General features: G+C 41.9%; 1 protein-coding gene across 1 annotated transcript; it reads left to right on the top strand.

Annotated features, from left to right (window-relative positions):
• Nucleotides 1-15851: 15851 nt before the first annotated feature.
• Nucleotides 15852-26458, top strand: LOC143402005 (butyrophilin subfamily 1 member A1-like). Its single transcript, XM_076859530.1, has 8 exons — nucleotides 15852-16215; nucleotides 19013-19294; nucleotides 19402-19602; nucleotides 19984-20010; nucleotides 21168-21194; nucleotides 25433-25459; nucleotides 25543-25595; nucleotides 25874-26458. Exons 1-8 carry the CDS (start codon nucleotides 15852-15854, stop codon nucleotides 26456-26458), a joined length of 1566 nt encoding a protein of 521 aa, XP_076715645.1.
• Nucleotides 26459-27388: the final 930 nt, after the last annotated feature.

Genomic DNA, 27388 nt, shown 5'->3' with positions numbered 1-27388 from the left:
TGCCAGAGAAACTGTGGTTGGAGTTAATATACACTACAGTGTCATATGATCAACCCAAACTGAGTCATAGAACATACATAATTTATACAGATCAATTTCAAGCAAGGAATTATATGACAGCATCAAAAGCCTATCAAAAAAAATCCTGAGACCAGGCAGATTCACAGGTGAGTTGTACAGGACCTACAAGGAAGAATTAATACCAAATACTCCTCAAATTATTCCATGAAATAGAATAGGAAGTAGTCCTTCTGAACTCACTCTACAAAGTCAGTATCATCCTGATACCAAAATCAGGCTGAGATACATCAAGGAAAGAAAATTTCAGACCAATATCCCTGATGAATATTGAGGCAATAATTCCCAATGACATTCTGGCAAACTGCATACAAGAGCATATTAAACAAGTAGTACACCATGATCAAGTGGGGTTCTTTCCAGGGATGCAAAGTTGGTTCAACATACAGAAATCAATAAATATAATTGATCACATCAATAGACTTAAAGATAAGAATCATATGATTTTATCAATTGATACAGAGAAAGCATTTGACAAAATACAGCACCCTTCCATGTTCAAAACACTAGAAAAACTTGGAACAGTAGAAGCATACCTCAACATTGTAAAAACTATCTATGTTAAACCCTAGGCCAACATCATTCTAAATGGCAAAAAATTGGAAGCATTGTTTCTAAAAACTGGAACAAGACAGGGATGCCCCCTTTCACCACTTCTATTCAATATAGTCCTTGAAAAACTCTGACCAGAGCAATTAGACAGATGAAGGAAATTAAAAGGATACAAATAGAAAAAGAACTCAAATTATTATTTGTTGGTGACATGATTCTATACTTAGAGGGTCTAAAAAACTTCCCCCAGAAAACTTGTGGAATTAATGAATGAATTCAGCAAAGTAGAAGGATATAAAATCAATAGCCATATATCAAATGCATTTCTGTACATCAATGATGAATTCTTTGACAGAGAAATTAGGAAACCTATCCCATTTGCAATGGCCTCAAAAAATATATAAAATCATTGGGAATGAATTTATCCAAATACGTGAAAAACCTCTACAATGAAAACTACAGAACACTAAAAAATGAAATTGAAGGAGATCTTAGAAGATGAAAAAAATCTCCCATGCTCTTGGATAGGCAAAATTAATATTGTCAAAATGGCCACACTACCCAAAACACTATACAGATTCAATGCAATTCCAATTAAAACTCCAATGTCATCCCTTATAGAAATAGAAAAAGCAATTATGAAATTTATTTGGTAAAATAAGAGACTTATAATAGCCAAAGCAATCCTTATGAAGAAGAATGAAGCAGGAGGCATCACAATACCAGGCCTTAAACTATACTACAAAGCTATAGTATCAAAAACAGCACGGTATTAGCATCTATATAGACATGTAGACCAATGGTACAGACACAGAGACAAACCCAAATAAATATAGTTATCTTATACTAGAAAATGGTACTGAAAAGATAGCCTCTTCAACAAATGGTGCTGGGAGAACTGGAAATTCATATGCAGCACAATGAAAATAAACTCCCAACTCTCTCCATGCACAAAACTCAACTCAAATGGATCAAGAACCTAGGAATTAGTCCAGAGACCCTGCGCCTAATAGAGAAAAAAGTAGGCACAAATCTTAATCAGGTCAGATTAGGCCCTGACTTCCTTAAAAAAGAGTCCTAAAGCACAAGAAATAAATTCAAAAGTTAATAAATGGGATGGACTCAAACTTAAAAGCTTCTTCTCAGTAAAAGAAACAATCAATGAGGTGAAGAGAGCCTATGTTTTTGGAGCAAATTTTTGCCATGCACACGTCAGATAGAGCACTAATCTCCAGGATTTATAAAGAACAAAAAATTAAATTACAAAAATTAAATTACAAAAAATTAAAACAAACAAACCAGACAATCCAATCAACAAATGGGCTAAGGAGCTGAATGGATACTTTTCAGAAGAAGATATACATTCAATCAACAAATATATAAAAAATGTTCAATATTTCTAGTAATTAGAGAAATGGGAATCAAAACTACTCTAAGATTTCATCTCACACCAGTCAGAATGGCAGTTATCAAGAAACAGACAATAATAAATGTTGGTGAGGATGTGGGGGGAAAAGGTACACTCATACATTGCTGATGGGACTGCAAATTGGTGCAACCACTCCACAATAGGTAAACATCTAGCCAACCTAGATGCCCTTCATTGGATGAATGGATAAAAATTAAATGTGGCATATATACACAATGAAATTTTACTCAGCAATAAAAGAGAATAAAATCATGGCATTTGCAGGTAAATGGATGGCGTTGGAGAAGATATTGTTAAATGAAGTTAGCCAATCCCCCCAAAAAACAATGCCAAATGTTTTCCCTGATATAAAGTGGCTGACTCATAGTGGGGTAGGAATGGGGAGCATGAAAGGATCAGATGAATTCTAGATAGGGGAGAGGTGTGGGAGAGAAAGAGAGGAGGCAGGGGATTAGCAAGGATGGTGGAATGTGATGGACATCATTATCCAAAGTACATGTATGAAGACACAAATTGTGTATCAACCTACTTTATATACAAACAGAGATATTAAAAAATGTGGTATATATGTGTAATAAAAATTGCAATGCAAAAAACAAAGTACATGTATAAAGACATGAATTGGCATGAACATAGTTTATATACAAAGATATGAAAAATTGTGCTCTATATGTGTAATAAGAATTGTAATGCATTCCATTGTTGTGTATTTAAAAAATAAAATCAATTAAATAAAAAAATTGGTGCAACCAATCTGGAAAGCAGTATGGAGATTACTTAGAAAACTTGGAATGGAACCACCATTTGACCCACTCCTTTGTCAATACTCAAAGGATGTAGTAACATAGCCACATCATATTCATAGCAGCTCAATTCACAATAGCTCAATTGTGGAAGCAACATAGATGCCCTTCAATTGATGAATGGATGAATAAACTATGGCATATGTACACAATGGACTATTACTCATATTAGAAGAGAATAAAATCATGGCATTTGCAGGTAAATGGATGGAGTTGGAGAATATCATGCTAAGCAAAGAAAGCCAATCCCACAAATCCAAAGGCTGATGTTCTCTCTGATACGTGGATGCTGATCCAAAATGAGGAGGGAGAGGCTTAGAGAAAGTGGAGGAAATTTGATTGGGCAAAGATGAGAGAGGGTGGAGAGGGGCCATGGGGGCAGGAAAGATGGTGGAATGAGATGGAAATCATTACCCTAGACATATGTAAGACTGCACATAGGGTGTGAGGCTACATGGTGTACAACAGAGAAATGAAAATTTGTGCTGCAAGGTGTATAATGAATTAAAATGAATTTTGCTGTCATATGTACCTAATTTAAAAAAAAGATACACTACAGTGAACAATTGTGGAGCCAGTGACTACTTACATCATCCTGAGAACCATGACCATAGCATTATATAATTTTGTATTTGAACAAGATACTATTTTTACCATATAAAGTATTTTAAAAACAACAGAAGAATATTACTTGTAATATCCTTCCTTCCATTTAGCTTGTACATTTGTGAACTATATTATTTTTGAAGGAGCTACAGGCACACTTTTTTTGAAACAGAAAAGATGGTATGCAGATAACATGATTTTATCCATACAAAATAGAAATAAATCTTTTTAAAAAGTGGACCAGCTTCCTAATTCCAGAGAGAGGACTTAACATCCTCACTATTGGTAAAGTTTGTTAACATTATTTTGATTTATATGTTACCTAGGTATACATATTGCAATGAGTTTCTCTTGGAAAGTTATACTAATCAAGGTTGTAAAGTGCTTTTATGAGCTTTTAAATTTTGTTTAAAGGGAAATGTTTGATTATAAAGAAGAAAGACTTTTTTCCTGGCTACATTTATTACATCCAAATCCATGGTGTAGATCCTTGAAATCCTACTCTCTTTGTTGTACAGCAGAACTCAATTCTCCAAAAGATTTTGATGCATCTCTACAGGCTCAGGTTCTGCAAAGCCCCCCAGATTTCATAAGAAAGCATAAACTTAACCCCTCAGGCCAGCTCCACTTCACTGTCCACATCAAATGGCTACTGTAGGGCCTTTTTTGAGCAGTTCTACTCAGTCTCTGGTTGTTTTGATCATGGTTTATTCCTATCTTAGTACTACCTCAATATTATTTATGGTATCCATTCTTTATGTTGTCAAGGAAAATTATTTAAAACATAAAAACATTAAAGAGTTGGGTTTTACGTCCTTTCAGTGTCATACTAGAGCATTAATAGGCTAATACAAAGATTATGTATTACTTGTGATATATGTATGTGTGTGTTTGTGTTTGTACATATATTTTCTTTATCTATCCATCCATCCATGGACACCTAGGTTGATTCCATATCTTGGCAATTGTGAATAGAGCCGTGATGAACATGGGAGTGCAGACATCTCTTTGCCACACTGATTTCCTTTCCTTTGAATATATTACTAATCATGGGATTGCTGGACCATAGCATCTTTAATTTAAGTTATATCTCTTGTTGCACAATAAGCATCCTATTCATTAAAATACTCTGTGAATCAGCCTACAGCAATACCAATTCTAATACTGATTAAATAATTAATTAAGTTCTTTGATTCCTATACTTGTCTATACTTTCTATACTTCCTATGTTAGTATCAGAAAAGATTTATAAAAAATTTATTGCCCCTAACTGGTGTAGTATGTGATACTGAACTAGCATTCATTAAAACTGGAGGGAGAAAGAAAGAAAGAAAAACATCTGAATGAGTAAATGTATTTTGTTTGAAAAATATAATACACACACACACAGAATTTTCTTTTTCCACATTTTTAATGTGTGCATCATAATTATACATAACAGTAGAAGTCATTGTTACATATTCATAATTGTGTGTAATATAATATTTTGTCAGTATTGCTCCTCAGTAAGAAAGATATTTATGAAAATTATACTATGAAAACTATACAGTATTTTATTGGTTTCTTTTTTTTAAAGAGAGAGAGAGAGAGAGAGAGAGAGAGAGAGAGAGAGAGACAGAGAGAGAGAGAGAGAATTTTAATATTTATTTTTAGTTTTTGGTGAACACAACGTCTTTGTTTTGTATGTGGTGCTGAGGATCGAACCCGGGCCGCACGCATGCCAGGTGAGCGCGCTACTGCTTGAGCCATATCCCCAGCCATATTTTATTGGTTTCAATAGATTGATTTTATAAAAAATTTATATTATTTGTAAGTAGAAAATTTTTATATTAGGCGATTTTTACGATAAACACCTTACAAAATATCTTTTTATTAATTTGTAAATATCAAACATTGAAATATAAGTTGCAACATACCCAAATATTTTTTACCCTGAAGAAGTGACAGGAAGAGTAAAGAGAGCAAGAGACTTCTCTGGATCATCCCCACAGGAGTGGAACTCAGATCCTCTATCCTAACTTGAAAGCTTCTCATCTGATAACCGTGGACCCCCTTCTCATTCCCTTACCTTGGTCTTCCCCACAGCTGAGTACCTTCCAGTTTCCACTTCATCACAAAGTCCTTGGCTACTGTTTTCTTTGCCTCATTCTCTGTATGAACCTTCCATTGCTGTCTGTCATGTTTTCCACTCACCTTTCTGACTCTCTCTGCCTCAGTGAGGAGGACATCTGATGGGAAGCAGAGTTCTTTACCAGAGGAAGATGGACTCTCAGAAAGGCCAAAGGAAGTTTGGGAGAGTTAGTTTCTGTCCTCAAGAGTCATCCTCCCCAAATGGCTTTTGTTTTCCTTCTTTAGCACCTCCTGTGTGTCCTCCCACACAAAGCTCTGGAGAAACATCAGAGTCTCTTGGGGGAGGCCCAGAGCAGACATCTGATCATTGGTTCTGAGGGAGTTCATTAATCTTTCACTTCCACTGGGTCCTTTATTTTTTCCTTCTTTCTTTCCTCTACTGTTCTTTTTTTAATTGATTTTATTTTTTTAAATACACGACAGTGGAATGCATTACAATTCTTATTACACATAGGGAGCACAATTATTCATATCTTTTTATAAAGTATGTTTATGCCAATTCATGTCTTTATACATGTACTTTGTTTTTTTGTGTTACAATTCTTATTACACATATATAGCAAATTTTTCATATCTCTGTATATAAAGTATGCTGACACCCAATTCATGTCTTCATACATGTACTTTGGATAATAATGTCCATCACATTCCACCATCCTTTATAATTCCCTGCCCCCTCCTTTTCCCTCCCATCCCTGTACCCTATCTACAATGCATCTATTGCTCCCATGTTCCCCCTCCTTACCTCACTATGAGTCACCCTCCTCATATCAGAGAAAACATTCAGCATTTGTTTTTTTGGAATTGGCTAACATCACTTAGCATTATCTTCTCTAACACCATCCATTTACTTGGAAATGCTATGATTTTATTCTCTTTTATTGCTGAGTAATATTCCATTATGTATATATGCCACATTTTTTTAAACCATTCGTCCACTGAAGGGCATCTAGGTGGACTCCACAGTTTAGCTAATGTGAATTGTGTGGCTATAAACATTGATGTGACTGTGTCTCTGTAGTATGCTGTTTTTAGGTCCTTTGGGTATAGACCAAGAAAAGGGATAGCTGTGTAAAATGATGGTTCCATTCCCAGATTTCCAAGTTATTTCCATACTGCTTTCCATATTGGCTGCACCAATTTGCAGTCCCACCAGCGATGTATGAGTGTATCTTTTTCCCCACAACCTTGCCAACACTTATTGTTGTTTCCTCTACTGTTCTACATTGACTAGCCACATGACCTTTCCAATGGGGTCAGAGGGATGCTGTAATAATCCTATGATGATCAAGACTATTCTCCATGTTCACCATCCTCTCCAGTACCAGCAGGATACTTTAACAAAGCTTCTCTGAGCTGAGCACCAGCCCACCTGTTCCTTTATCAACTTACCTCTGAAGGAGCAAGAGCAGCAGAAAGTTGGGTCTCTGGTCCACTTATTCTCATTCCCCCTGGAGAAACAATCTCCTTTGAACTGGACCTTGGCATTTTGCCCTGGTCCACACAAGGAAGTGTTACAAAAGATGATCTGACTGGACTCACTGTTGAGTGTATTGTGGGGATTTTGCTTGCTTTATTAAGTGGTGTGTCATTTTTCTGAGGGCGAACAGGGGTGGGATCTCTCTGGTCCTAGTACCAGGAAACATGGAGTAGTACCCTGCTACTATCATTTGGGTCTCAAATGTCCCAACATTTACATTTAAATATTTTTCCTCCCAGCTTGGTGCCAGTGGGAGGTGGTGGACCCTTTAGGAGATGGGGCCTAGCAGGAGGTCTTCAGGTCATTGTGGGTGTCCCCTTAAAGGAGATTTTAGGAACCTTTTCTTTTAGTCTCTTTCACTTCTTGGCCATGAGATGAGAATTTTTTTCTTTTCTTTCTTTCTTTGTTTTTTTTGACTAGAGACTGCTCTGTTAGAACAACTCAGCAAAATAAAATTCCGGTTTATTATTGGACAACATTGAACATTGTTTCACACTTACATCAAACAGGCCAAAAAAATAAAACAGCAACTTCATAGACAAAAAAAGGAAAAAAAAAAAAAGAAACGTTTATATCTTTGGCCTTTTTAACCATCTCATATAAAACCAACTACTTATAGTACAGCTAAAGTACATACACAAAAAAAACTTACTGGAATGCTCGGAATAAGATTTTTTTTTGCTGTTGTTGTTTTTGCTTTTTTTTTTTTTTTTTTTTTACAATTTTTTTTTCTCCTTTGAGATTATAATGAACATGGTCACATCACAAGTAAAGTCAGAATTAGGACAGAGAACACTCCAAAGGCTGGTTTGGTCATCCGAGATCATTAAAAATAGCTCATCCCTAACAATATGTACAAAATTATAAAATGTAAATAAAAAATATAAACAAGTTTTCCTTTTTCAAAGTACTTTTAAGGAAAAAAATCAGGGCCTTGGAAGTATTGGTTCTGTTTTCCTCCCCTGTTGCAAATTCACGTGGTGGTTTTGGTTGGGTGGTGAAGAGCGCATGTCATCTGCTGGTGGCACTGCCCGAGGTGGGCGAGCGGGTGGGCGGGTCTCTCTATTTGAAGGGACCACATTTAGATTCTGAGACGGAAGCGGAGGGTGAAGAGGTCACAGTGGCCTTTTATTTTTAGTTTAACTTTTCCTTTTTTGCTGTCTAGTCATCCTCATCGGTCTTCTTCTTGGTATCAATATCATCCACCTCCTCATCTTTAGTTGCTCGTTTGCCCGTAGCTGCCTCAGCCTCCTCATCTTCATCTGCATCCTCTTCCTCACCATCACCTTCCTCCTCCTCCTTTTCCTCACCACCCTCTTCCTCTTCTTCATCTACCTCATTGTCAGCCTCCTGCTCCCCATTTTCCTCTTTAGCATTCCCATTAGCAGGGAGTCACTTCCATTCTCTGCCTCCTCCACAACTTCCTTCTTCTCCTTTAAGTACTTGGTGGTGATTTCAGAGCTAGTGTCCACGCCACGTCCGACATGGTGGGGCATGCCAGTGATCCCATACAGTGGGTTAAAAAGGAAATTAGAGCGCAGGGACTGTGGCTATAAAGCTGACGGAGTCCGTGGCTGCGCGCGCGGAGGTGGTTGCGCTGTGGAGAGCTGGACCCAGGAACAATGCAAAGATGGCTTTTCAGAGCAGCCAGTTGAGATGAGAGGTTTTTCTCCAGAATGTGCTCCCCCATGATGAGCTGAGTTGCCCCAAAGCATCAGGGCAATCCATGTGATCAGTTATATTCACTGAACAAATATTTATTAAATAGCCAGGATATGACAGGCTCAGCAATCCCAGGCTTTGGGAACACATGCACACCACTATGAAATTTATATTCCAGAGGAAATTTGGACATCACTCAAATAATGAAGACTAACTGTAAGCAGAAAAAGCTTATGTATGCTTGATGTGTGTTATAAGGATTTTCCAGGGACTTTTACCATACACAAGTTTTACCTGCCTAAAAACTTTGTGTAAGGTGAATAGCTTTTTTTCTCTTACCCTCTCCCCAAAACTCTTTATATATATATATATATCTCACACTGGGAATGTGCCTCTGTGATTAAGCACCCATGGGTTCAATCTCTACTTCAAATATATATATATATATATATATATATATATATATATATATATATATATATATATATCCATTCTGGTGTCACATCTCTCTCTCTCTCTCTCTCTAGAGAGAGAGAGAGAGAGAGAGAGAAAGAAGAGAAAAAAAAACTATTCACCTTACACAACGTTTTTAGGAAGGTAGAAATATTTTTCTAGTAGGGATGGAACGAGGGGTGCTTAATCACTGAGGCACATTCCCAGCCCTTTTTATTTTTTTATTTTGAGAAAGAGTCTTGCTCAGTTGCCTAGATCCTCGCTAAATTGCTGAGTCTGGCCTCCAATTTGTAATCCTCTTGTCTCAGTCTCCTGAGCTGCTAGGTTTATATGTGTGTTCCACTGTGCTCAGCTTTTTCTTTTTCTTGAATGCACTGATCTTTAGTTTCCAGTTACACAGTTTCCATGTGTGTATACCTGAGGAAGCACCCCAGTTGAAGATATGAAACTTTCCCTCACCCCAGGAGGCACCCTGCTACCTCTTCTTGTCTTAACTACCTCCTCAGCCTGCCAGAGATCTCCTCATATGACTCTGTCACCACAGCTTCCATCTGTCTATTCTTTAACTTCACATATTTGGAATCCTATAGCATCTGGCATTTTATATATGTCTTGTTTCCTTTAATCCCTTCCACATTTTTAAGATTCCTTTTTTTTAAAAAACTTGATTATATTCACATGCTTTTTTAATGTGGTGCTGAGGATTGAACCCAATGCCTCACACATGCTAGGTAAGCTCACTACCCCTGAGTCACAACCCTAGCCCCACAGTTTTAAGATTTCTTGTCTGCACCTTCATACCTTCTCTGTCTTCCTTCTGGAAATTTCCTTTCTCTCTGCCACATTCTAGCCACAAGGGGGCAGCAGAAGCCGAGGAAACTGGGTGATACTGCCTTTCCATTGGCCCAAGAGCACTCTGGCATCCATGGTGCACCGTCTCACTGGATCTTGTCATTCCTTCCTCTCTGGGAGGGAGTTTCCAAATGGTTCTGGACATGCCCTCCTTTTTTAAAAAAAAAAAAAAATCTTTTTTTTATTTGTCAATGAACTTTTATTTTATTTATTTATATGCGGTGCTGACAGTTGGAGTAGGTGCCTCACACATGCTAGGCAAGCGCTCTACCACTGAACCACAGCACCAACCTCACATGCCCTCCTTAAAAGTTATGTATTTTGAAAATGCAGCTAACAAATATGTACACATATTATTCAGCTTATAAGAACAAATAGATATAAGGGTAAAAGTTTTTTGATAGAAGTTCTGATGTACTCTTTTCCTTCCCTTTTGCCCCCCTCCAGGTCCCTGGAGCATTCCAAGTGCTGGTGCCCCCAACTCTTTCAGATTTAGACTGTGCCTTGGGGCAGACCTGCCCCTGTCAGTGTTTGTCCATGTGACCCTGTGACCTTGGATAGCTTCCACATATTGTAGAGACTCCATCCCTCAGCTCTAGAATGAGGACAGTGAGAACCACCTCATGGTATTGCACTAAATCATCATGGGAATGAGGTATAAAATGACCCTCAGTGAATGGTGTGCCTAAGTATTTCTTGGTGGTTATTGGAGAGCAGAGGCCCTGTCTGTGCCTGGGGGAGGAGTCTCTGTGATAGGACAGGAACAAGGTGTGCACCATTCTAGGGACTGTTAGAATGTGCCTCTTGGGGCTGGACAGGGCCTCTCTTGCCCTGGGCCCCCCTCTACTTCTCTGAGGGGCAGAGGTCAACCTTTGAGACCTCTAGGCCTTTTTCCATGACCCAGTTCTGAAATCCCTCCACTGGGACTCACCTGTCTCACCCTTGACCATACATGGGCCTGACCTACCTGGGATTGGGAGGGTCAGTAAATTCTTCCCAGGTCACTGTTGGGTCACACATATGGTCAGTGCCTGTGCGGGCTCTCTGCAACTGATCTGACTTAGAGTAACTGGGGAACATGTTTCAGATACTCTTGGCCAATTTGTCCATTCTGGTGTCACATCTCCTAATAGGGCAGATCAAATGCTAGGTCTGACCTTCCAGCCTCCCTTTTCTTAAAAAAATATTTTTAGTTGTAGATGGACACAATACCTTTATTTCATTTACTTTTATGTGGTGCAGAGGATTGAACCCAGGGCCTCACATGTGCTGGCCAAGGGCTCCACCACTGAGCCACACCCCAGCCCTGCTCCTTCCTTTTTGTGGCAGCTTTCTCTCAGTCTGCTGTCTTTCCTTTTACATTTTAATTCATTGTTTGGTTTTCATTAGTCTAATACATTTCACTCAATTTTCTATAGGCATGTATATTTTTCTCCCTCTGGCCTCACTCCCTTACCCTTCTCTATCTCAGGGCTTGAGTGGGAGGGATACTTTATGTCCCTGGAATCTCAGATGAGGAAGGGGTGAAACGCTCATGCAGAGGGTGGTGGGGCAGGTGCTTCAGCCAGGAGGGCTCAGCAGCTGAATTCAGGGTGGGGCTGGGCCAGGGCCTGGCTCCACTAAGAGAGCGAGGCATAAGGAGGTCTCTCAGATACTGGTGGTTGGATATTTCAGGATGTGTTCAATCCACAGTATGAACTGAATTGGGGGTCTGGGGGATTAATTACTTTATATCAACTGTCACATTTTTAGAATCTCAATGAATTTAATACATTTTACATTAACCATTGTTTTATGGTTTTGGCAATTATCCGAAGCTATTTAGAAAACATTTAATATGGGAAAAGATAAGAGGTATTTATTACATGTTGGTCATAAAAGAAAGTTAATATTAACCTCATTAGTATTAGGATCATTTAAGTTTATACAAGGAAAATTATTTGTGGTTTACTGAATAGTGTTTCTTGTCAAAGCAGCTGAATGGTGATCCTGATGAGCTGGGAGAGGACAGTGCTGAGGTTCTGTGTCCCCTGCCAGTGCTGGTCAAGGATTCTGCCAGTGTTCTTTAAGGAGACCTGACCTGCACTTTGTCACTGCTTCCACCCCCTCCTCCCCAAATGGAGGACAAAGGGCAACCTTGGGAGGGAGAATGCTCAGGTCAGGGTGAGATAAGCTTTTTGGCCCTGTAATTGAGGCAACTGAGAGTCCAAGGTCCCTTTCAGGATCTTGCTCACTTGAGTTACCTGGGGCAGGGGCTGGGCTGGGCTGGAGATGTGGTGGTGGGAGGCAGTCTCCTGGTACATCTAGCCTCTCCCTCCTCTGGGAAGTTACTAGATTGATGTTATCAGATGGTAGGGCTCATGGCTTTATCTCTGCAATTGTAATAATAAGAACCATAAGTAAAATTTATGTAGCACAGCTCTTGATAATTAGTAGGGATTCGATATAATTTTGTTTTCTTCTTTTTGTATCATATCCCTAATATTTCCAAGTTAGAGTTTGCCCTTAGGGCAAGGATTGGTGGTGGCATTGTGGGGTGGTTGTGGCATTTCACCTCTAAGTGGGTTGTTCTGCAGTGTTCCAGGAAAATTGTGGGTACCCTCTTTTTGCTGCTCTGCTGTGCTGCTTTCTTCCTGGTAAAGGGAGCAATGTCCAGAGGGCAGGGCACACTCTGCCCAAGATCCTTTTGCAAGCTTTCGCTTTAGATGGTGGAAGGAACCAGAGAGGGATTGCTCCTCTAACTGGGAGGGCTTAGTGGGGTCCCCGTGTCAGAGACTCTGCAGAGATCACTGCAACTTATGTCTGGCTCTGCTTTTTCCCCCCTATTCCTGGGGACCAACTGCCTTTTGGAAATGAGGAATTTGGGACCCCAGCATTGGATTCAGAAGCAGAGGGTAGGGCTCTAAGTGCAGTTTGGGGCAGCTGCAAATTCTGAGGACAGCTTTGGGGCTGCTGGGGTCCTTGTGACTCTGAACTATCTCCAGCTGCTGTGTTTAGAGGTGCTCCAGGAAGTCACAACCTTTCATAGGTGGGAGAACACAGAAGCAGGTAAGTTGGCTTTGAAGATACCTCTGACCTAAGAGGAGGAAACCAGGGAGAAGCTGGTGGCAGGAAGAAGCTGTGGATGAGCTGGTGCGAGAGGCAGTGGGGGTGGGCAGGTGGGACAGTCTTGTTCTAGGAAGACCCAGGAGAAGCTTAATGAGGGTTGTTCCTTTATTCATTTGTTTTAATGATATTTCTGTAACATTTTATGGGCCCAGGCCCTGTTCTAATTACATGTAGTGACTATAAATTCACCTCATTTTCATTGTAAACTTGGGGGGTAGATGTTGTAACTATGCCCATCATACAGATAAGGAAACTGAGGGCAAGAAGTTCATTTGGAGAGTGGCTGAGTCTGGAGGGCAGCCTAGGAGTTGGCTCCCAGAATTTGTTCTTCCCAATACCACAGACTGCCTTCTCCCTGCCACTTCCAAACAGTAGGTGATTTGGGGTCTTTTCTCTGACCAGGGCTCATTAGCTCTATGCTCTGTCTCCGGGAAGGGTCTCTTACCTCTCAGGATGAAATCTTTCTGGAAGAAACAGAAGGAAAGGAGAAACCTGTTGGTGGGGATATGTGCGGGCAATGAAGCACCATGTCCTGAGCCCACAGTGGAAGGGACTGGGCTGAGATTCAGGTTTAGGTGACTCCACATCTAAAAAAGCAGGGCAGGGTTCTGGGCTCCTGTGATGGGCACTACAGCCTCCTTGAGGATGTGTGTGTCTCTGACACTGCCCAGGCCAAACCTGGGCATAACTAGGGGGCAGAACAAGAGAGAAGCAGGAGCTGGATGTCCTTCCTGATGGGGGCCCTGAATCTGGGCCCTCCTTTCTGGGGGGTCATGAGTGGTGTGTGAATAACAGAGAGATAGAGGAATGGCTTCCACCATAGAGCTCCAGGTATGGGGAATGGAAGAGCCTGGTGTTCTGGGATGAGTAGAGCTGCCCTGAGTTGGCCTGGGAAAGAAAGGAACAGTTTCTTACCAGGGAACTCTAATGGTTTCCTGATACCACAGTCTTCCCAGAAGAGCTGGAAGGATCCTGGGCTCAGCTGTTTGTCAGTGTCAGGGTTGTGGGGGGCCTAGCACCCTGTTAGTATGCTGTGCCACTAGGAAATGCTTTGCTCTGGGCTGGACCTGCCTCCTGCCTGCAGGTCTTGGCCCTCATCCCCATCTCTCTCTCCAGCTCTAAAGATATGGAGGGGTCCTGCAGTCGCTCCTTGCTCTGCTGTCTCACTTCCCTGCTTCTCCTTGTCCAGCTGTCCATGGGTGAGTGTCCCCATTGGTCTTACTTTGTGGTTTTAAGCAGCAGGATATAAAACATTTGAAAGTATATTTTCCCTCAATTTTTGTTTTCTTGCCTTTTTTTGTGTGTGTGTGCTGCAAGCGTTAATTCTTTCATTTTATTCCTGAAATATTAATGAAATGTTGATTGTTAGGTGGAATTCTATGAAAGAATCAGACAGAAATTCTATCATAAAGTTTGCCTTCTAGTTGGAGAGAGTGAGTAATAGTAGGTAGAGAGGCCTAAGTGTGTTGAAGGAGATGACCGTGATGGGAAATGCAGCAGGGCAGGGTGTGGGCAGTCAGGGGCATGGGAGGCAGGTGTGGGCAGGCAGCAGTGTTCAGTGAGGTGGTGTGTAGATGGGAACATAACCCTGGAGAAGGAGGAGTGAGCTGTAGGACCATTTGGAAGGAAGGTTCCTACAGGAGGAGCCTGTGCAGAGTTGGCAGTGTGCTGAGGTGTGAGGAAGCACAGAGGCCAGGGTTGCTGGACTAGAGCCCATGGGGAAGAAGCAGCACATGAGTTCAGAGGGGTCTTGGGAAGCAGGGTCCACCTTGTCAGGCCTGGGGAGAAATGGGGAGCCACGTGGAGGCTTTGAGCAGAGCTGCAGCATGGATCCGCTCACATGTTAACAGGATCACTGAGGTCAGGAATCCTACTCATCCTCCAGTTGAGATTTAAAGGTGGCTGAGACCAGAGTGGAAAGACACAGGGTTTGAGAGTAGCTCTTTGGAGGCCCATTGCAGCGTGTCCTGCCGAGGAGTCATGTGTTAGCCTCAGAAGCCCAAGAGCACCAAGGGTGGAGAGTGAGGTGAACTTGCTTCTTGAACATGCAGTGATGGGGGTTTCTGTGAATGACGAGAGCAGGATCTTCACAGCAGTAAGTAGCCTGTGACTCTGTGTTTTAAAGTTTATAGTATTTCTCTCCTCCCTCAGTGGAGGAGAAAAATATAGACTGAAGTAAAAAATTTCGAACAGGAAGAGGGGAATTTCCTGGGTGTGGCTGAATGACCAAAGAGTGCTGACCTTTGGTCAGGTGTGCTCTTTGTCAGTTTTGAGGTTTGTCCTGAGGCAGGACAAGTTTGACGTGGGATTCCCAATGTGTGCTCCCCAGACCACCCTTGGAACTTCTTGTACATGCACATTCATCTGCCCATCCCAGATCGAGTGAATGAGATGCTCTGCAGTGGGGTCCAGTGTTGTGTGCTCTATAAGGCATCCTAGTGGTTCAGGAGCTTGAAATCTTGGGAACCACTGAATTAGAAATTACTTCTGGAAGGGCCTGGGACCAGGAGCAGAAGACAATGAAGGATTGTCCTTGACATCATTTCTGTCCACATCATTATGATCAGAAGACCTCTTCCAAATCTATCAGACTAGAGGGCTCATCTCATGTGGCCCTGCCCCAGCTTTCCTGACCTTCCCACCTGATGTTGTGTGTTCTCTGTTTTTTGGTCTGTGTCTCTCTAGCTTCCTTCCCACTATGTTTGTGTTCACAGAGCAGTTCCAGGTTGTTGGCCCTCGACACTCCATTGTGGCAGTGCTGGGTGAGGATGCCATACTGCCCTGTGCCCTAGTCCCAGCCATGAATGCAGAGAACATGGAACTGGGGTGGTTCCGCAGCACACTCTCACAGGCAGTGTTCATCTACTGGAACCAACAGGAACAGACTGAGGAGCAGATGGATGAGTACAGAGGGCGGACCTCACTGGTGAAGGACTTCCTTTCAGAAGGGCAGGCTTCTGTGCACATCCACAAGGTCCAGGTTTCTGACAATGGAATGTACACCTGCTTCTTCAGACATGGAGGCTTCTATGAAGAGGCTGATTTGGAAGTGAAGGTGGCAGGTTAGTTTCTTGATGTCTATTCTAGAGACCTTGGGAGGACTGGGTTTGGTAGGAATATCAAGAATCATCCAAATTAAGCCTCACATTTTATAGGTGAAATGAAAGAAAAAAGTGGCTTTCTTTTATTCATTGATTCAATACAAGCACTGTTTAGGGGCATCTAAAATATGTGAGGACTTGTCCTGTGCCCAGAGATATATCAGTGTAACAGAGATCCCAGCCATGAGGAGTTTACTTGCAAGAGACAAAGGAAGAAAAATCACAATAAATAATTCAGTATAAGATGATAATTACTTAAGACAAAAGACCAAATAGAATTAAGAAAGGGGCACAGGATGTGGGCTGAGAAGTTAGGACAAGCTGTAGTGTTACATAGGAGCTTGGGCAGAGCCTTATTGATAGTCTGAGCAAGGCTCAAAGGAAGTCGGTATTTAGCCAGGTGGATATCTGGGGGGCCAGAGTTTAATGCAGAGGGAGCACCTGGTATGAAACCTTTGAAGTAGGAGTATGGTTGATTATTTTGGGTATAAGGAGGCCATCATGGTTGGTAGGAGTGAGGAGGAGGATGGTAAGAAGTTGTAATACTGGAATAAAGAGATGGTCCTGTATTAACACCACTCACAGGTGTCAGGATGAGGTCATTAGGAGTGGACACCTGGGCTGGCACAAGAGCCCTGGATGTTGATGGGCTGGAAGGTGAAAAGGCAGAGGGCATACAACATGGTGATGGTGGCTACTTGCATTTGACCAGATAGTTCTTGGGGTTGAGTGTGAGGGCCCTGAGGGTCTCAGATGGTGGAGTTTGGGGAGAAGTGTTGGAGAGGAAGGCAGTTACCAGATCAGTAAAGGCTTTGTGTGCTGTGTTATGGAGTTTGGATGCAGAGTAGGGTGAATCCTAAACAGAGCCATGCTAGGAATGCTCATGTTGTCAGCTGTGAATGGGAGGATTGGAGGTGAGCAGGAAGGAGGCCTGGAGTGCAGTTATGATGTGGAGAGAATGAGTGCCTGACCTGAGGCATGGCAGTGGGGTGGGAGAGGAGGGGTCAGACAGGTTTAGAAACTAGAGTCAACTGAGTAGATTTGTGGGCACAGAGTTTGGAAGGGGAGGAGAAGAGTTCAGAGACTTCCAGGATTTTATTTGAACCATTTGTTGTTTCATGGCAGGACTATTGATAATTATGTGTCAGTTCTACTGCTGTGATAATGCTGTGTAACAAACAGCCACAATCTCAGGTGTATTTGGCAATAAAAATGTATTTAATTCAGGCACTAAGTGAGTTCAACTAATTGGGGCTGAACTTGGCTTATCTCACCTGGGTTTACTCACATCTTTGGTCATATTTCAGAAACATAATTACAACCAGAATATCCCTTCCATGCTAGGAGAAAACACTTTTATTACTGAATAAGCATCAAACCAGACTGTGATACATAGTATGGTGATCTGTGAATGGATTACACAACCAGAAAAATAATTTCATCATTCTCTTTAGAGCCAATCATATATAATCTCCTGTATATTTGTTTTCAAGATGAACAATGAGTAATCTCAACTAAGATGGCTCAAAGCACTGTTGTTCCATATAACTCAGCCTAAATTTACTTGGTAGTTTGGGAGACCATCTGTGTCATCTAATAGGGTTTGTCTGGAAGCAAAATAAACTCCTCCAGCTTTATGACAGGAAGCAGTTTTACAACTTGGAGCAAGATACCCACATATGTTAGGCTCCTATCTTTCCACAAAAAGGGGGCAAAGTGTTGCTATCTTCCCTGATGTTTACATTTCAAAGAAATGGTTCCCTGGTCCTTGAGAAAGGAATTCCTGAACCACAAAGCTGGCAGAAAACCTAACCAGTTTTCAAAACCATATATAAACAGTTCAAAAGAGGAGAAAGTACCTATTTGTAATTGACATTTCCTAAAGCAAATGGTATAAGAAAAAAGAATAAAATCTTTTATTCAACAGGGAGAATTAAGCTTTTTACTTGTAATTTTTATTTGTTCTTAAGTCAGCTGAAAAGTTCACCAGGTGCGTCTTGATTGGGTGTGCTCATGTTTTAGGTGGTCATTTGGCTGAACTAGGGCAGCTGTAACAGGTTGACCAGGCACTGTCACAGGAGTCCATTCTCCACTGGGCAGCCCAGGATTGTCCTCCTGTGGAAATGACAGAGGGTAAAACCAAGGTGCAAGTGCTTTTCAAACCTCTGCACTAGTCATGTTAGCTAATTTCTTATTGGCTAAATCAAATCCCATGCCTGGGCCCAGAGGCAGAAGATAAAGGGTGTAAAAAGTGTGTGGAAGTGGGAGAACTAGGTATAAAGAAGGGTGAGGAATTAGGGAGATTTTAATTTTTGTTTTATCAAAAGTGGTACAAATTTATGAATTCAGTTTGGAGTTTTGAGTTTGAGGTGTATGTGAGGAAACTGGGTAAAGATAATTCATGGGAACATGGGTGTAGGAGAAGAGAATTCAGGAGACAAGGTGGTCACTCAATATAATTTTGGACATGATATGCAGAGAGGCAGATGTCTCAAGAGAGTGTGTGAGGTGAGAAGAGTGAGATTCAAGGGGGGAGCCCTGGGACCAAATTCTTCCTGTTTGCCTTGGCCTCACAGTTGGGGAGAAGAGCCCACTGCCCTGTGGGGGTCCCTGTGCTCATTCCTTTTCTTCCCTCTTCCCATAGAATTCTCAGAATTCAACATGAGATCCTTCCCCCTGAAGTTTTGTGATATCTAGGCAACTCTGGGGTTTCAGGGCCCAAGGCGGCTCCTGGGACTCCACAGTTTCCTTCCCACAGGGATGGGCTCTGACCCCCAAGTGCACATAGAAGGGCCAGAAGAGGATGGAGTGCGTGTGATGTGCAAAGCCTCAGGATGGTTCCCAAAGCCCCAGGTGCAGTGGAGAGACCTCAGTGGAAAGAAGTTCCCAGCACTTTCTGAGGCCCACAGCCAAGACACTGAGGAGCTGTTTAGTGTGGAGGCCACTCTGGTGGTGAGAGACAGTTCTGTGGGGGATGTGACCTGCTCTGTCCTCAACCCTGTCCTGGGCCAGGAGAAGGCCATGGCTATTTACATCCCAGGTCAGTGCTGCTTCCCCCTCCCAGCAGAGCTGTGGGGAGGGGCTGGCCTCTCTGAGTGTGCTGGCTCTCCTGGGTGTGCCCCTGACCTGCTGTCTGCCTGGCCACAGAGCCCTTCTTCCCTCAGGCTTCTCCCTGGAAGCCAGCATTTGCTGTGATCCTGACCATGCTGGGGCTCCTACTCTTGGGGGCTAGCTATTTAAGCACCAAAGAACATTCCAGAAGGATGCAGGTGAGGCAGGAAAAGGAGCATCTGTGGCGGCTTAAGGAGGAGGAACAGCAGGCAAAGGAAGAGGCGCTGAAGGCCATTGGTAAGACCCCACAGGGCAAGTGCAGACCTGGTGGTGAGGGACAGCTGACAGGGGCCAGAGTCTGGAGTCCAGCTCTCTAGGGAGACCCAGGGTCCTGGGCCCAGAGGAGGTGACTGAGGAGATCAGAGAGGAGAGCTAGAGACTGGTGGGGTTGGGTGGGTTTGTAGTTAGAAATTCTAGTGAACAGAATCATTATTCCTAGATTTTTCCAGGCACAGTCTTTCCTTTTCTTGGGGATGGGTGTTCATACTTTTTTTCATTTTTTTTTTTAGATGAACTCAAGGCAGACCTCCGTAAGTTCATCTTTCCTTTCTGAATTTTCTGTTTCCTTGGTAGCACATGTTCTAGTTCCTAGCTCCCTTGTTTCTTGTTGTTTTTCAGATCAGAGAAAGGAAGCTTATCTGTCTGGTAAGTGACTCTCCAGATAATGCTTGTTTCCTTGTCTTACCTGTGTCCTGGTGACCCTGTACTTGTTTCTGTCTAGGCACAGACATGTGGGGCCCCATCCCTGGGAAGCTAGTGGAAGGCAGAACACTGGTCCCTGAACTTTCTTTGACCTTGGCTGCTATTTCCTACATAATGCTTTGAAACCTGGGTGTGATGGTGACCCATGGTGTGTCATGTATTCTGCATCTTATTTCAACCCTGGATTGCCCATTATTTTGTTTTTTTTTTCCCTTCAATGCATCTAGCTGTTGGACTCCACCTAAAAGATTAAAGGCATATAGTATGATTTTATTAAATGATCTATGTAAGTAAATGGTGTCATTAAGTTTAGAAGTGTGACCTTCTGTTTGTGTTCCTACAAATTGCCAGTGAGGGATTATGTTTTCTCTAGCTCCTGAAGGTGCTAATTCAAGGGGGCTGCTCATCACAGGTGGAAATGTGGTAGAGTGAACCAAGTATTTCCTAAAAACTGGTTCTTATTGTCTAGAAATATTTACCAAAGTGAAAAATTGGGCAGTTTTACCACAGAACTCATTGCTGTCTCTAAATCATTCTTTATATTTGGTAATCTCCCAAGTGTCTTTTCAAATTTAAATTTTATTTTTTTCATTTTGTGGTGCTGAGGCATGCACCTGGAGCCTCATGCATGCTTGACAAGCCCTCTACCACGGTGTACATCCCCACCCCTTTTCAAATATATCTTTGCCAGAAAAAGCCTGGATATAATAATAATACCCCTGACAATTGCTGAGTGAATTATATTTTATTCTCTCAAATATTTTCATACATAGCATAATTTTTATCCTTAGTGGCAAAACTGAATAAAGACAAATAGAATATGGACTTTTATGAGTTTTGAGGCAGATGGTTTTCTGACAGATAGAAATCAGTGGGGCAATGGCAGTAATTGGCCTGTAAAGCAGCTGTCTTCATCTGTGGTCCAGGGGATTTCCCACAACACCCTGCAGACCCTGCATACTGCATGAGGCCATCTCTTTCTGACTCTCTCCTCCTGTGGGTAGTCTCATCTTTAGAATGGAGGGAAGACCAGGGAAGGTACATTCATGCTGATTGGGCTTGTTTTAGCTGTGGTCTCACCACTGTGTGTTCCCTTTCAGCCTGGAGGAAGGCCCCTCTGTATGCAGGTAAGTGACTCTGATGTTTCCTTGGCCTGCCCTCCTCCTGGCTTCACCTCTGACCTTCCTTATCAGTGTCCTCCACCCAGGATGGAATGAGGTTTCCTGCTCTCTCTTCTTTAATTTGTTTCCCACCCCTCCCAGTTAACACTTTTAACTTCTCTTGTTTTTTTTTTCTTTCATAATCATCACACATTAATCTGCCCCCTGCCCAAACTAACCAAAGCCAAGCACAACAGAAAAGCAAAATTCTCCTAAATGGAGAAAAAAATGATTGTAACTTGCATTGGAAGACCACAGAGACTTCTTCTGTTTGGATCAAAGAAGTCACCTCATATTTCTATCTTTTAAACACTCTTCAGTTTTTTAAACTTTTTTTTTTTTAGTTTTAGATGGACACAATACCTTTATTTTATTTTTATGTGGTGCTGAGGAAAAAACCCAGTGCCTTATGCATGGTAGGTGAGCACTCTACTTCTGAGCCACAACCTCAGCCCTCAATTATTCTTCATTTTTTTGTAATTTCCCAAATGTCTTTTTAAATTTTGATTCTAATTTTTCAATTGCATTTAACTGTTGGCACAGTGACACTGGAGAGTTCACTTGTGAGCAGAGCCTGGAAGGAACAGGATTGGAACTGGGGATAGAAATTGTTGGTCTCCAAAAAACTTCAGAAATTATATTTGACAGTTTAGGAATTTCATCTTCCTAATGTGGGGCCTTGGTTCTCTATTCCCTTTACCCCAAATTCCTACTGTTTGGGTCCAGGTTTGGTTTTCTTGTTTTTTTGGTTTTTTTCTGGTCCTCTGAATATTGGTCTTCTCTCAGCCACCTCCTTCTCTGACTCGCTGTCCTAGCTGGGTTTCTTCCAAGCACCTTGGTTTCTGAGAAGTGAGATTCTGGTGTTCTGAATTTTGGTTCCAGGATGTTTAGGGGATCTATGAACCATTTGAAATTATATTCAAAGTCTGCGTTTGTATATAAGGAACACAATGCAATTTATGATGTTCACTATAATTTTCTTTGCTTTTAAGAAATTTTTCATTTGTGTGTTGGTCTTTGATTTTTAAAAATGTGTGAAGATCATAAAAAGAGAAACCTGGAGAGTTTAATATTGTTTACCTGAGAAAGGGTTGGAACAAATCAGAGAAGAAAGGATGAGGTGGGAGGAGAGAGGAGGTGAGAAAGAAAGTAGAGTGCCCAAGATTCACATAGACATTTTGGGTGTGCTGAAGCAGTGAGATATGGAAAATCCCATACAAGGTGGTTAGAGTTGAGTGTGAAGAGGATTTGTGGGTTTTTTGTGTGCCTGAAATGTAACCAACTCCTTGATACATCTTTGAGAGTTTTCAGTGAATACATTGTGTGTGTGTGTGTGTGTGTGTGTGTGTGTGTGAATTCCATTAAGCCATTTCTAAGTAATCATCTCATTGAATTTGTGATAATGAGACCACCTGTTATAATGAGATTACCTCCACCTTCCAGTAGCAGTCAGGACAGACATATGCTAAGGTAGTTTCCTATGCAATGAAAGACAATCCAGATGACTCTTTAACTCTGGGGGTGAGTTTAGGACCTGTGCCATCTGAATTTGTATAATATGCCCTTTTCCTGCTCTGGATGTTTCTTTTTGGCATCAGGGATATAGACTGTGAGAGACAGAGAAGGATGAGTCATGGCATCAAGGAGGCTTTGGATTCAAATATCTGAGGAACACTCTTTGAGAATCTTAATGATTTTCCTGGGGACATGTTTATTAAAAAAGAAGTATCACATAGTCTTTTTTTAACCATCTCCCCATTTTCTGCTGAATTAATGTCTATAAGTTTTCATGTAACACTTCATACTCTTTTATTTTGTAAGGGTAAACACCATTGCTATACTAGAATCAACACTGTCATATTGACAGGTGCATAGTGTTAGGTGGACAAATCTCTATTTCATCTTGTTCATGAAATTGTAACAGTGAGTTATAAATTAAAATTTTCTGTGGGAATTATATGAAGGCTGCATTAAGGTACATAGCATGGTGCTTGACACACTGGAGAGTCTCAAAAGGTTTTCTCTTTTAGTCCTTCTCCTTTTCTCCCTCGTCTGCTTCCTTTTCCTCTCTTTTCTTCTTCTTTGATAATCTCAGTCAGTTATTATATACAAAATTATAATTGAATTTCAACTAATGTCTTAGTAAAAAATGAGCAAAGTTTACTTTTCTCCAAGGGTTATCTGGGTCTGCTCAGCCATTTTATATGATCTAGTTTCTATCAAGCAACTCAACAAAGATGGAAATACCCATGTAGGTGATTGAACATATATTAGTGGAAATGGGGAGAACAAATTTAAACAAAAATCTTTAAGAAATAAAAATGTTGTTTAGTTATTATGTTAATCATTCTAATCTTGTTCCTAAGGCTCTGCCCTGTTGGAGGCAAAAGCTTTCCAGTTGAAGACATTTTGGAGTGTATGGCATATGTAGACTTTGCTTTGGTCAACTACCTTCCTGACCTCTTCCCAAAAGGGAGTATGGTGGTTTTAGGAGACTTATGTGGCCTTGGGACGGTGGGGGAAGAGGGAGCATGAGTTTTCTCTTAGTTATTTCAGGTCCTCTTTATCTGGAGGCTAGTCTGAACTGGTTCATAAGACTCTTGGGTTGGTGTCTCCTGAGAAAAGGCAGGTCTCATCTCATTGCTTGGTCCCCCTTTCCCTGACCCTGAGGTAAAGTCCAAGGTCGGTGTCACTGATTCTTGGTTGCCACTGGACTTTTCCCTCTGATCTTTAGACCTTCTCTGGTTCACGGGCTCACTGGGCCCCTGTCTTTTCACCATCTAGCAGAGCGTGTGAGATTTTCCTGGCACTCAGCTTTCTAAGTGCAGGAGACAGGGAGGTTCATGGTTTCTGTAAGCACATTTCTCTGCCAGTGCTTTGTTCCTCAAGGGGTGTGTCATCTATGTGGGCATATTAGTTTTCTATTTGCTGCCAAGTTACTACAAAATTAGTAGCTTGAGTCTGGGGTTCTGGCTCAGTGGTAGAGTGCTCGCCTAGCACGTGCGAGGCTCTGGGTTCAATTCTAAGCACCACATAAAAAAAATAAAGGTATTGACAACTACAACTAAAAAATAAATATTAAAAACAGTTAGTAGCTTAAACCAACACAGACATATTATCTTACATGTGTGTAGTCCAGAAGTCCAAGAAGGTGTGGACAAGGCTGTGTTCCTTTCTGGAGGCTGTTGTCTTGTGGAGTTTCTAGAGGCCATCTGTATTCCCTCATTTGGGGGCCTGTTCTTCCATCTTCAAATCCAGCAGCACAGCATGTTTTTGACCTTGTTTCTGTGATTCTATCTGCTTCTCTGATACAGCCAATAAAGGTCTCTCTCTATTCACAAGGGTTCATGAGATTAGTTTGGACTGGCCCAGAGAATCCAGAATAATCTCCCCTGCTCAAGAACCTGAATCTTAGTCACATTTGTAAAGTGGCCTAGTCATGGATTTCACACATTCACACACTCTGGAGTTTAGGATTATGGGTTCTATCATAGCTGGAAATTTTGAAACTCTTCAGGCAATTCTTTTGGGAGGAAAATGAGTAGGTCCAATACTTTTGGGTTCTCCCATATATGTAAGGATGTTTTTCTCTTATTGGTCTTTGCGAAGTGGAAGAAAAGTCACTAGTATTGATCTCTCACTGGACATATTTGTTTCCTGCTTTGAACTTCTTTCTCTCCCATCTTAAAACCCTCTCCATTGCAACCTAACTGGGTAAGATTTCTCTGCACTCATGATTTATTGTCATCCTCCAAGTTCAGGTAAGCTAGATGTAATTCTCTACTCATGGATTAGAGGTAACCTTACAAGTTCAGCACAGTCAGTTCTTTATAAGTAAATGGAGGTCTTTGAAATTTTATAACCTTAATTGTATCTCAAGATAACCCAGTTTTCAGGATTGTTGTTTGTCTTTGTCTTGAGAAAGCATTATTTGGTAGCTAAATCTGAACAGAGACTTTTCATATTGATATCCCGAATTTTGATCCTGAAGTGTTAAGTTTTAGGCTTAGTCTTCATGGGAAGTGTGGGTGGTGTGTGTGTGTGTGTGTGAGTGTGTGTGTGTAAGAAACAAATACAGCAGCTGAATGTTTTCAAACAGATTTTTCCCTTCTTCCTTCCACATTGCTGTTTCAGAAGACTGGGTGCTGACCCTGATGTGTACAGACTCTGCAAATCCCTGACATGAGATGTGTGTTCTCTCGTAGATTGGCGGAAGGAACAGTTCCAAGCCTGTGAGTGACTGTGTGCTTCTAGATGTTCCTCCTGTTGCCCTCATGGCCTCTGGCTTCTCCTTAAGTTCTCTGTGGTGATTCAGATGCCGGCATCACCAATGGTGTTGCTGTGGCAGAAGTGATCGTCACAACACTGGTACTGGTTCTCAAGGGTCCTGTCACAAGTCTACCCCTGAAATCAGCCTCTGGCTCCTTCTCCTGGTTGTTGATGTGGGCTTGAGTTACAAGACTCATATCTCAGGAGGCTTATCCCCTCCTCTGCTCAGGCAGCTCTGTGGCTGTGAGTTGGTGGGTGACGGTGTGCTTTGTTTTGGGGCAGGGGAGGACCTTGCACAACTGATAATTCTCTCAACAGGTCCTGTCACTCTGGATTCAGACTCTGTTCACTACGGGCTTTCTGTTTGTCATGAAAAGATGCATCTGACCTTGGAGGACCCCTGTGTGTTCCGTGATGAAAAATGCAGTGTGTTGGGTCTTGAGGGCATCACATCAGGAAGATGGTACTGGGAAGTGAAGATAGAGAATGCATTATCCAGCAGGTGGACTCTGGGAGTCTGCAGGAAAGATGTGAAGAGAAAAGGCAACTACCCCGAATCATCACAAAGGGGATTTTGGGTCATGGGGAAAGTTAACAAGAGTTATTTTGCCCTAACTAATCCTGAGACTTGGTTATCTTCTGTGCAGGATCTTTTCAGGGTGGGGGTCTTCCTGGACTACAGTGAAGGGGAGGTCTCCTTCTATAACATGATTGATGGGTCCCACATTTTCTCTTTCCCTCCAGCCTCCTTTTCTGGAGCTCTTTTTCCATACTTCATGATTATGTATGGAGATGTGACCATGACCGTCTGCTCCAAGGAAAGTGGGTCTGAGGGGCTCCCTGAACCCCTTAACAATTTTCCTCCTTTGGAGGAAACCCTGAGCACCCCAATGGAGGGGTTCAGCTCAGGTTGTGGGGTTGATGGAGCTCCCCCAGAGGCTGAATCTCTGTTACTTCCCTGACACACCCAGGTTTTGTCCACATAGGGTCCCTTGCTGTCTGTGATCCCTCACTGTGGCTCTTCTGGGGCTATAGACTCCTGTGTCAAAAGCCCATGATATGAGACTTGGACTGTTCAGTGGGCTTGTCCTTCTGCTCTGTGTTAAGACTTTAGATGTGTGGTTATGAGAGTTCAGTTCACATCTTATATTCAGATAGCAGAAGATAAAATTTGGCTATTTTGTAACTGGTTTAGAGAATGTGCAATTTAACTGAGGAGCCCTATTTTTTGGTATTAAAAAGTATTTCAAGCAGCTGTGGCAGCATATACCTATAGTCCCATCTCCTGGGGAGGCTAAGGCAAGTGGATCAATTTATCCCACATGTTTGAGACCAGCCTGGCCAACATGATGATACTCTGTTTCCAAAAACAAAACAAAACAAAACAAAATTAAAAATTCAAACAAATGAGAGATTACATTACTGCACCTGCATGTGTGTAGAGAAACACTGAGGTTGAGCATGGTCCTCAGTTCTATTTTTGCAGATTTGGACTATCAGGTGACAGTTTATTATCCAAAAATTTCCAGTGAAATGGAGAGGTGTGTTATTCATTTTTTGTGTGTGTGTCTCTGTGACAAAATACAGAGAAAATCAACCTAAAGGAGGAGAGATTTATTTTCCTCACAGTTTTACAGGTTTCAGCCCATAGTCACCTGGCTGCATTGTTTCTGAGGTAGAATGTATGGGAGCAGGTGGTGGAGTGATTGGCTCACCTTATGGCAGACAGAAGGTTAGAGAGGGAGAGAGAGAGAGAAAGTGAGGGGGAGAGAGGGGAGGGAAGGAGAAGGAGAGGAGAAAGAATGAGAGAGAGAGAGAGAGAGAGAGAGAGAGAGAGAGAGAGAGAGAGAGAGAGAGTAATATATAGATAAGGGGCCAAGACAAAGTCTTCA

Source organism: Callospermophilus lateralis, chromosome 6 (genome assembly GCF_048772815.1).
Source record: "Callospermophilus lateralis isolate mCalLat2 chromosome 6, mCalLat2.hap1, whole genome shotgun sequence".
In the NCBI taxonomy this organism is placed as follows: domain Eukaryota; kingdom Metazoa; phylum Chordata; class Mammalia; order Rodentia; family Sciuridae; genus Callospermophilus; species Callospermophilus lateralis.
This window is presented reverse-complemented; position numbering and strand designations above follow the sequence as displayed.